This window comes from Pagrus major, chromosome 21 (assembly GCF_040436345.1).
Source record: "Pagrus major chromosome 21, Pma_NU_1.0".
In the NCBI taxonomy this organism is placed as follows: Eukaryota; Metazoa; Chordata; class Actinopteri; order Spariformes; family Sparidae; genus Pagrus; species Pagrus major.
Window position 1 is genome coordinate 15,654,775 of NC_133235.1, and position 12,070 is coordinate 15,666,844.

Sequence of the window (12,070 nt, forward strand, 5' to 3'; positions counted from 1 at the left end):
TGGGAAGGAACATCTTCTCAAGAATTACTACTAGACAAAACATACTGTCAATATTTGATTTTAAAATTATTTATTGACCAAAAATGCAAATAAATGCTGTAAATTGAATATCTACAGGGTTAACAGGCTGTTGATCAGACAAATTAAGACGTCTGAAGACGTCACCCTGCGCTCTCGGAAGCGTTTTACTTTATTTAATACTGTAGACTTTGAAATTAATCCAAAACTAATCATTCGCTGCAGCCTCGGTATAATTATCACAAATGATTTGTGATTGCCCTGTTTGGCTTCTTGTGAGGTAGGAGAACACTGAAATATGATTATGACTCTGAGATCAGAAATATTAATATCAAGTTATGCTTCCTAGAAAGGAGCCCAGCTTAACTGATCACCAGGACCTTTAAATAACTCTGGCACCAATCTGTTCCTGGAAAAAAGGTTCGCTGCATTTATAGACAGGGATTTCTTCCTCTCCCTACTGTCCTCGTTTCCTCTCACTGTTTGTCGATTTTTTCCCTGCAGCCGATGGTGAAAGAAATTGCACAGACTTGATAAAATGAATGATTTTATTAGTCGGTAAGACTAAGCTGGCGTGCAGTAGTCCCCGTTTTATCCGGGCTTTGCGTGTGATGCCTACAGTAGTATTAGCTACAGGACAGATTTCACTACTGGACAGGCAGATGCTTCCCCCCGGAGCATTGTGGAAGTGCCACGTGTCACTGAATCTTAGCCGAGATAAGACGTCTGTCGCACTGAGCTCTGAATGGGATCTGAATCATTGCTGCTGCATCATTCATCAAAAGACATCCTCATCATCTGCCCCCTGAAGTTTCTCTAAACTTAATACTGACTTCGGATCAAGTAAATCACATGTAGCGTCCTTTTACTCGCTCTGACAGGACCACCAGATGTTGGCCTCTGATACAGGCTATTACCACGACTATGTGCCCGAATCAGACAGTAATTATGTCATGTGATCTGCAATCTGCATTAGAGTAAATACTTCCTTGTTAGACTTAGTGTTGACCTGATGATGGAAATGTTATGTAAGACATCCACATAGATTAATGCTCCTCTGGCTTCACATCAGGGGAGTTGATGCACATGTTTGCAAACTGCATCGTTGCTTTACTGTACTATCATCACTGTAATTGTTAGTTATTGCAGATGTCTGTATAAACACTGTCAATGTGATGTATGGAAATATCAATAGCATCTTAAAAGTGCAGAGATCTGCACTATTAAAGTCACAAAGCGTCATTTATTGCTTTCATCAGTGTGTTGTGTCTTGGTTTATGTAACGTCTGTTTTCCTCTTGCAGCACCACTGAATGCTGGAAGAATGATTTATTATCGGTTATGTGTCTATGATTACTATGATAACTATGATTACATCCTTTTTCTTTGTTCTTTTACAGACTGCGCTGAGGAGACGAGGGAGCAGGGAAACATTTAAAGACAAGAAGTCCACAAGTCAGGTAAAAAAATATATATAGAAAAATATTTTACTGTCCCTTTCCTCTGAATTCAAAATCATAAAGTACTGTATGTTATAGGCATTAAAGGACACGTTTTACAATATTCTATTCTTTTTGTCAACATATCCAATGAAAAGACTGAAACCAACAATACATTGATTAAAGCTGCAATGATTAGTAGATTGAAAGAAAATTAATCGCATCTATTTTGGTAATTGATTAATCGTTTCAGTTGTTTTTCCAGCAAATATATCAAACTTTTGTGGTTCCAGTTTCTTAAATCTTGGATTCGGGATTTGCTGCTTTTCTTTATCATATATGACAGTAAATGAAGAGTCTTTGGGGGTTTTTTGACTGTTGGTTGGACAAAAGAAACAATATGAGTCACCTTTGGAAACCTTGACTGTCACTATTTTGGACATTTTATAGACTAAAAAAAGCAGCCCAACTGTAGTTTGTTTTGAATCGATGCCAAATGCATCATCCTGTTGCTGTAAAGACTCACTAGAACACCAAATGTGTATTACTCCGCTGCTGAAAATAGTCCCCAACAAAAGCACTGTTCACTCCTGGTTTAAAAAAGTTTGCCTAAGTCTACGGTGCCCAGCTGTTTTTGGAAATTACTGTATTTAGCTTTTTTTAAAAATGAAACTATACTGTTGTGACCCATTTTTTATTATATACATCTTCAGCTTGGGGCTGAGTGCCGGATTGTTGGTTTTGGTTTTTCCTGGGATTTGTGAACATTAACAAAAGTATAAGATATCACCAGTTTTACCCTTTAAAGTTTTTATCTCGGCATTCTCATCCCTACGTCACAGTTTGGTGTTTCACTTTAGTTGTTTCCTGTTTTATTTTGTAGGTTTTCTTCTTCTTTTTCCTGTTCACCTGTTTTTCATTAGTTAATTAGTCCTTGTGTATTGAGTCCATGTGCGCTCCTTCGCTTGTTCTCAGTTCATCTGTTGGAGTCCTTGTGTCACCTCTGCCCTTTCACGTCTGTTCCCAGTCCTGTTTTGTCCCTTGTGTCTTCCTGCGTTGCTCATCATGTATCTTGAGTGTTCCTGACACATGACCTTGTGGTTCGTTCTGAGTTTAGTTTTTGTGTTTCTCTTTAGTTTCTTAGATTTGCCCCAGCCTCCTTTTTGTCTGTCTTCTTGCCTGCCATTATGTTTGGACGTCATATTTACATCATCAAAGCTTTCCTTTTGTTTTTCCACCCACCTGTCTCTGTATCTGCATTTGGGCTCACACCCTTTCACCCTTCCAGGAGGACAGTGCTGACCTCAGGTGCCAGCTCCAGTTTTCCAAGGAGGAGTCCGGCCTGATGAGAAAAAAGATGGCGAAGCTGGGCCGGGAGAAGGACGAGCTGGAGCAGGAGCTGCAGAAGTACAAATCAGTGTATGGGGACGTGGACAGTCCACTCCCCCTGGCCGAGTGTGGTGGTGGTGGTCCTCACACCACTCGAGAGGCTGAGCTGCGATTACGGCTCAAGCTGGTGGAGGAAGAGGCCAACATCCTGGGTAGAAAGATCGTGGAGCTAGAGGTGGAGAACCGCAGCCTGCGGGCGGAGAACGAAGACATCCGCTGTCAGTACGAAAGAGACTGCTTCGGGCGGGAACCCTTCTCCAGCATGCCCTCGTCACCGTACGGTGGCGATGCACTGGAGTCAGCAAGTGAGCTACGTCGTCACCTTCAATTTGTGGAGGAAGAAGCAGAGCTGCTGCGCCGCTCCATTTCAGAGATTGAGGACCACAACAGGCAGCTGACATCTGAACTCAATCGTTTTAAGTTCGGCCCCAGCAGCAGCTCTGGGCTTGTTGGCGAGGAGGGCAGTGAGGGAGGATTATTTAAACCTGGTAATGGGGGGAATGGTAATGGCTCCAGCGGCGGGATGATGATGGAGGAGCTCAAATCAGCCAGGATGCAGATCAATGAGCTTAGTGGGAAGGTGATGAAGCTGCAGTACGAGAACCGAGTCCTCATGTCCAACGTCCAGCGCTGCGACCTGGCTGCACACCTGGGCATGCGCACCGGCAGCCCTCGAGACAGCGATGCAGAAAGTGACACAGGCCGGCGAGAGGCCGCAGAGGAAGAGGAGGCAGGGCGACTTCTTCTCCTCCACCCCAAGAGGGAGGGTCCTATTGGGGGCGAGAGCGACTCTGAAGACATGTTCGAGAAAACGGCTACCACCTCAGGGTTCGGGAGCATCAAACCCTCAGATGGGAGTGAGCTCAGTGCTACTGAACTGGCCAACCGCAGGAGGGAAGAACGGGAGTCGTTCACCAACGTGAAACGTGAGGCAGAGAGGCTCGGGAAGACGGTGGACCGTCTGATCACGGACACTGACAGTCTGATCTTTGAGGGCAGGCTGCTGGTGACGACAGGAGAGAGCCTGGAAGGTGGGGCGGTGTCTGGAAACAAACCAGACACCCAAGTCCTGGACACCATCAACACACGCATGAAGGCTTTCCGCACCGAGCTGCACATCTTCATGGAGAAGCTGGACCATGTCGGGGAGGGCCTGAGAGAAAGGACAGACGATCTGTCACCCATGCCAAACCTTACAGAGTCCAGCAGCTTCCTGTCCTCAGTCACTTCCATGTCCCGCGACTCTCCCATTGGCACCTTTGGAAGAGACCTGGTGACTGACTTCCAGGTAAGTTCAAGGAACAGACTTCCTGTGATCTTTTGGTGACATCTTTCTGTACATGTTTTCTTTACGTGGCTGTTTTGTTCTTTTGCACAAAGAGAAATATCAATATCAAGAGAGAAGGCCTGTCAAAAAAAAACCAATACTTCAGATTTTGTTTAGACCATTGCAAACAAGATGTTCTTGCATAAGAACATTGATTAGCATTCAACCTCAAAAGCATCCCACCTGGATCTCCAGATGATATCACGCTGAAGAAAAAAGACAATACCAAAACCAGATGGCTTCATTGCTTTAGATCAGCAGCAGATAAAAACATTTAGTCTACAGAATCATGTCAAGCAGCAGGCAGAACCCAGATGTGTACTGCAGATAGCCACGAGAAAACCCTCTGGTGTATTTGTAAATGTGAGAATTCATTTAGGTTTGATGTAAACGGCCCTAAGTGTGCAGTCATTAGGAGACCATTTGAGGCCAAAATAAACTAAATGAGATCCTAAGTCAGCACTCTGTGCAAAAAATCAGCTCTAATTAAAGACAGTGGCAGCGCCATGCATCTCTAGCAGAACACATACAACCACAGCCTCGCCTGTCGACGGGAGTCTCATTAGGTTGTAGGATAACGTAGCTTTAAGGATAGGTTCGGATTTTTTCAAGACTATCTTAATGCAATATTCACATGCCCATATGTACTTTTAGAGAGTTATAGGTTGCTGTAATCATTCCTCCTCTTAATAGTGGCAGCAGCGCAACTTCACTGTAAGAAGTAGGGGAGAAATTATACAATTATAGGGGAATTCCCCCTGAAGTATCACTTCAGTTGGAGCCAAAAACTACAATTTGGAAATGAAAATAATCTGGTAGTGTGGCGATGGAAAGAAATGAGTATACCAGACCTCTGTAGCCCAATTTTCATCTCTGCTTGAGGTTAGCGACTTGAGGCTACATTAGCCACTACAAGCACAACACACCCGAACCTCTGACTGAACTTTTGGAGGTCGAGTTGCTTTGTGGTTTGGTTTAGGCACAGAACACAAATTTTAGGCTCAAAATACCTGTGTTGGTCGCCACAAACACTGTTAGCGATGTCCCGAGGTCCAAATAAAAACACCTGCTTTTGGTGCAGCAAACCCAGCTGGAGATGTCTTGACTTACTGTAAAAAGTACCTGTTTCTGTCACCACAAACACTGCTGGGATTTGTTATCTTTGGGTTATGGATCGACAAAACAGCATTTAAAGACAGCACTTTGGACTTTGAGAAACTGGGATTGATGTTTTTCACCATTTTAATGAAAATAATTGTTAGTTGCAGCCAGAGCCTAAATTTAAGGATGCATTTTTGCATAGAGGGAGGATTTGGGATTTCTTACAGTGGAGTTGTGCGACAACAGGTGGGGAGTTGTCACTTGTCAGATGGAAACACAGGTGTCTGAAGGGCAAGTTCAGGGAGGACAGACGCCTCCCGTGGAGCAGAAGGGCAAAAGGGACATTGAATTTCAGGATGAATACAGACCGTGAAATTGGGGTCTCAAGGTCCTTTTGACTTTTTAAACAGGAGATGTCAAAAGAGTTACGGTGGAGACAGCTGGTTTATGATGAGCAAGTGTTCATAGCGAAGCCTCTTTTTGATCCTTCAGTGCTTGGATCAGACCATCATGAGACAGGTTAGATTAGGAGTGCCCAAACTTTTTCTCTTGGAGCACCAAAACTGAAACTTATTGGTGGACCTTGGCCCAAAAGCAAACACCTATTGTATGTTTTGCAATGTTAAGATGCAAAACGGTACTAGGATCCTACGCACCTGTTATTGACCAACAACCTGCACAACGTGTTACTGCCTGCCACCCTCAGAATATGAAAAATAATTGGTAAGAGATTGGTACCAGATGCAATGTTTGCTTGTTTCTCTTGTTCGAGCCGGATTCGACGTGAGCATGTTTTGATGATGTTGTCACTTTCACAATAATTTCAGATTAAAGCCAACGTCTTAAGCTCTTAAATAGTTTTTATTTCAGGCTGAGAAATAAAAGGTTTAATTTAATATTCTAATTTATTTTAATTTAATTTTTATAGCCAAAATCTAACCTTATCGTGGTCCAACTTTGGCCACTAGCCCCACTGTGGGCAGCCATGGGTTAGACAGACTTGAAAAAATCCGAACCTATCATCTAAATCCTTGAGAAGACGTTCAGTGCCAGCACAGGGTGACATAGCAGGCCCACCCCCCCGCTCCAACATGAACCACCCAGCTCTACCACATTGGCACCACCACCACCGCCACCCCTCCCCTGCCCCGCTGCCACCACCATCGCTTCCTGCTGCTGCCACATCCACATCTGCATCTCCATGCACATCCTCATAGCCAGCAGCCCTGCCTGCCTCCTCCTCCCTGCACTCACTGTCTGCAGCTGCCCTGCTTCCAGTCAGCCAGGGCCGAGGGAGGGTGCTGTGGAGGGTGCTTGAGAGGGTGCTTGGTGTGAATGGAGTAAGTACTGAAGGAGTTGTAGCAGCTTCTTCCATTTGGCTCGATTCAAAGTGTTGCATGATGACGTTTAGTAAATATTTCTCTCTTTACAGCTTCGCTACACCATGCTACCATTTGTACGACTCATTACGGCACATAAATGGTGTAGCTGTTGTGTTTGCACAACTTGTCATCACGCACACACACACAGACACACGTGGGATTGGTTACTCCATGGTGTTGCCAAGGAGACGAACCATAAAAATGTGTGCACTGTCTAAAATAACCTCTGTTCAATAAAAAGAGAGTGTAAACCAGAGTTGCATGGCGATGTGTGAGAGAACCTCGCTGGCTGGCTTCCTGCTTTCTGTTCTTGTTTTATTGCAGCTCAGTCAACATGTCAACACACTGTGTGCTCCTCCAAAGCAGGTTCATTATCTCTGTGCTGCATGATCAGGCAGACATCTTGGATTTCTTTTCTAATCAGCCCGACTGTCGTATGGAATAAAACAAACAGCTCTTCAAACATTTCTCACTTCAAGAGCCCGGTCTGCTTTGTAGAGATTTAGAGTGAAGCTGCCTCCATACTCATTCTATCCAATGACTTGTTTGTGCTTTGCTCCTCTGCCTGTAGGACTCGCTGGTTAGTCTGGTTGAAGCTGGGTGGATTAGTCAAAGCTAACCACTGCACTAACAACTCACACCTGTTCAGAGCAATAAGGCCTTCATCCATTGAGAGTTATTGAAGATGATTAAATGGTAGAATAGCTGAGTTTCAAATGTCATAGACGAAGAGTCAGGTGTACAGTGAAGGTATATAAAACACATTTTTAAAAATTAAGATATGTACAGAAGAGCATTCACCAGAGAATTTATTTTTCTTTTTAGTACATTTCATATCTTGTAGTTTTAAAATGTGGCTCCTGAGATTAGGGATGCAACCATGATAAATTCTGATGGTACGATTAAAGTCTGAGGAAAAACACAGTTTCACGATTAAAATGTGTTAATTTATTTCAAAATCACGTGAGCATTTTTATCTTAGGTTTTACTGTATTTCATCCCTACAACATTTCTTTATTTTACACCTGCTGCCTTTCGAAATAGACCAGTGACCAATTAAGACAAAATAATAAATAGAAATAGACAAAAAGTCATGGAGGGATGCAGTTTTAGTAAAAATAAAACTGAGAGCATCTATTATTCAGGTGTTTTGCCCTTGAGGGGATTACTGTGCTCCTTTTCCTGCTTTGTTGCTGTTCATTTACTGCAAATTTCACTGAAACCAAACTCAAAGTAACTCAAAGTTTTTTTCGAAAAATAATGTGACATGATATCCCCTTTTTGAGAGTGAGGACAGAAACACTGAATGAACCTGAGCCTTTATAGTTACAAAACCCTGACCGTGATGAATAGAGTGACATTGGTTAATAACTGCATCCCTGCTCGAGATAATTATAAGTATCCCTCGTTCCTACAATTACTCGTAATCACTTTATGTTGTCTCAGTACCCAGACCTTCAGACCATCAAGTATAATTAAGATCTTGTTCTTTAAAAACTGATAACAGTAGAGATAACTTTCCTGAGATAAAAGTATAAGTATGGGATGTAAATCGTGTAATACAAGATATTTGTCTTGTTGTTTTTATCCTTGATGATCCTCAGACCATCGAGGATAATTTGGATCTTAGAATTATGAGATCGTTATAAGATAATACAAGATAAGATATATCTAAATATGGGAAAATAGTTTAGTCCAAGATGCTTATCTAACAGTTTTTGTATCTTGTAATTATGAGATATAAATCTTGTAATTATCTTGTAAAGTGTATCTTGTAATCTGTATGAAAATGAATTTGTGTCCAATTTTTATGACAAAACGTGACACTTTCAGTTTTGAAACATTTGTATTCACTTTATTTTTGTTATTATATTATTATATAAACATTTAAATCATCAGACCATCAAGAAAAGAGCTTTACAAGATAACTATGACATCAAAGTATTAATACGAGACAATAGTTTTTCATTAGTAAGAGAGGGTTAATCTTGAAATAACTGTATCTGTATCTGTATTGTGTTCAGTACGTTATTTTTCTGTTGATTATCTTGTAAAGTGTTACAAATATTGTCTCATAATTATGTCTTCTGTATCTGTATAATTATGAGTTTGCATGTCGTCATTATGACAAAACTTAAATCCACCACTTTATTTTTTATTATTTTATTAAAGCTGCTACAAGGAACTTTAATTTTTGGAGATTCTGGCGCCCCCTGTGGACAAAGCAAAACAACAGTTTCTTCTTCAGCACACCGCCACTAATTTTTTTATTTTGTATTTAATTACTTATCAGATAAGTCATTGATCAGTGTTGAACTGAGACTGTTTTATGAAAAAACTCCTTGTAGACAGTTTAATGACATTTTGATTCTCAGACCATCAGGTAAAACTCAAACGTTCGGCTCTTGTGATAAAGAGGTAAAAGTTCTGTAAATACAGAATTAGAGTTTCTAATCATTTCAAGATATTTAGTTATAATAACAAAATATGAAGTCATATTTATAAGAATATGCCTTCAGTGTTTTCCTCCGGTGAATGTTAAGCACTTCTGTAGATACCTTCTTTGAGCACTTATTTAGCATCATAGCATTTAGTTCCTGCTAACTCGGAAAAATCCTCACTGACAGAAATAAAATGTGGGCACTGCTAACAAACTGGGGCAACAAGCATGGCGCTGTCTTAAAGCTCGACTGAAGCGTCACATGCCTCCGGTGTATTTGAAATGCTGTAATGTGTGAAAACGATGTGCATCAGACAGACTCAAGACGCAGCTTTCCTTAGCCGACTGCTTCTACAACACACACGGCTGTGCACCGGCATGTGTTGACAACCTTTAGCGTGCTAGCTCTCGCTCTGCAGTTTGCCGTGGTATCTCTCAGCTGTTGGTTTGGACTCATGTATCCCTCATTGCATGCGCTTCATAACAAGTGTTTTGCATTCTTTTCCCCCCCGATTCCCTCTCTTTGTTCCTCTTTGTGTTCCCGCCAGATGTTTCAGCCCATGATTTTGTTCATCCTCATTCTCGTTCTCTTCTCATCTCTCTCATACGCCGTCATCTTTAAGTTGGTCTTTCTCTTTGCGCTTTTCTTCGTACTCTAGTCCGTTTGTTCTTCTCCACACCGTGTAGTCTGTTAGTTAATTTCCCCCTCTCTGCTTATATTCTTTACCCATTTTCTGTTTTATTTTTGTTTGTTTTCCCCCGCCCCCGCTTTCTTTCCTCGTCCCCCCACCCCGTTTGTTGTCTTCTGTCTGTTTTTGTCCACAATTCACCTCACACATCTCCCCCCACCTCCGCCATCACTACCTGCACCCCTGTATCCTGCACCTGTCACCCATCCTCCCCTAACCCCTTACACCCACACCGTCCTCACCCCCTTCCCTTCCCTCCCCCTTCCCCACCCCACGTCACTCACAGTCCGGTCAGAGGGATGAGCTGGAGTGGCGTCTAGGACAGGAGCGAGGCGTGGAGCCCCAGAGCCAGAGCCAGGGTGGGGGCCAGGCCCAGAGCAGGGGAGCCACGGGACTCACTAGGTACCACAGGCCCCTGGCTTTAAGAGCAGAGGTCAGTGCCTCCTCCCTCCTCCATCTCCCTTCTACCTGTGGGACTGAGTTGACACTGGCTCCACCATGAGCCCCGTACACGGGCCTTCTGTAGACCTGGACTCTATTTTCTAATCATTTAAACTGATTAAAAAACAAATCTGGTTTGGCTTCTTCTCTGTAGAGCGACTTGTCCGCGTAACAGCTCTGCACGGCCTGTAGACGCTCCAAAACATGTCGATTTTATGTATTTATTTATTTTTAAGTTTTGCACAAGAGACATAAGAGGAATTCAGGCAAATATATGTATGAAAATAATCCATATTCATGCTGTCATTGCTGCATTTATAAAGCTGTCAGATCATAGAGTAAATGTTGGTACAGAATGAGGGTCATTTTACTGAAAAAGCAAAACTTTTGAGGGTTTGTTTTTGGAGTGTCTGTTGGCCTGAGAAGCAGTGCACCATGGAAAGAAAGACTTAAAGGGAAAGTTCACCCCAAAATCAAAAAGACATATTTCCCTCTCACCTGTCGTGCTATTTCTCCATCTACATTGTTTTGCTGTGAGTTGCTGAATTTTGTAGATATCAGCTGTAGAGATGTCTGCCTTTTCTCCAATATAATATTACTAGATGGCACTCGGCTTGTGGCGCTCAAAGAGTAAAACATTTTTTTAAAAGTCAACAGCATTGTCTATTTCCAGAAACCATGACCTGGTTACTCAAGGTAATCCACAGACCTTGTTGTGAGCAGTTTCACGTAGGAACTATTTTCTTTCTACTCAGCCACGCTTGCCACCTGTATACTGTGCAGAAGGAAGCTGCGTGTACTCACAGACAAGAGGCAGCTCAGCTGAGGACGACACCGTTAATGTTTACATCCTGCACTGTCACAAACACAAGCCTCTCGTTCATGACTGGATTCACGCTTCCTTCTGTGTAGTTATACAATCAGAATCAGAAAAACTATATTGATCCCTACGGGGGAAATTGTGTAAAAGTACATCTATGAAACAAAACAGATCTCTCCCTACCAGCATGTTTAGACAGGGTGCAGCTTAGATAAGTTACTAATACAGTTAAAACAAGTAAGGTGAAAGAAGAAAGACAAAAGTTGGAGAAAAAAAAGGGCGCTAAACAGAATAAAGAAAATAGTTCCTGCAAAAATGCTTTTTGATAGTCACTGGGAACTATTGGACAATTATTCAATTGTTCAAAGAGCTGCTGTTTATGTGTACTGTATCATATAGCTTATACTGACCTTGTATGGAAAAGACTGTGCTACACATGTTTTACCAGAGCCTGTTAATAATAAAGAGATTCAGGTGGCGGGAACAAGGGAAAAAAACAATGAAAAATATATTTTTCAGACAAAATCATAGTCACATGAACTATTGTATCTTTTTTAATTTAACGACTTTTCAAATATTCGAAAATAATGAAACTGCTCACAACAAGGTCTGTGGATCACCTTGAGTAACCGGTTCAAGATTTCTGGAAAGAGACGCTGTTAAGTTTTTCAGATGTATTATTTTTACGCTTTAGCACCGCAAGCCAGGTGCAACCTAGTTCTGTTATACTGGAGAAAAGGCAGACATCTCTACAGCTGATATCTCCAAAACTCAGCAACCAAAATAATAGAGATGGATAAATAGCACGACAGGTGAGAGGAAAAATATGTGTTTTTTAATTTTGGGATGAACTGTCCCTTTACCTTGCCCTACAGGGAAGCAACTGATGAAATTTGCTGGTACAGGCCAAATCTGAGGAATTTGACTTGAAAGTTTATTTACTGGAGACAAAGACAAAATGAAAAGAGATGAACAGGTTTATCTTCTGTACTTCCATATCTATTAATTTAAAGTTTTCAATACTG

The 12,070-nt window shown here is 42.0% G+C and overlaps 1 protein-coding gene across 1 annotated transcript in view; it reads left to right on the forward strand.

Moving 5' to 3' along the window:
- Positions 1-12,070, forward strand: part of mtcl1 (microtubule crosslinking factor 1) — a 68,133-nt gene that overhangs the window by 28,992 nt on the left and 27,071 nt on the right. Inside the window, exons 3-5 of the mRNA XM_073491763.1 lie at positions 1,418-1,477; positions 2,745-4,133; positions 10,071-10,217. Coding sequence (XP_073347864.1) covers positions 1,418-1,477; positions 2,745-4,133; positions 10,071-10,217 — 1,596 coding nt within the window. The remainder of the gene's footprint in view (positions 1-1,417; positions 1,478-2,744; positions 4,134-10,070; positions 10,218-12,070) is intronic.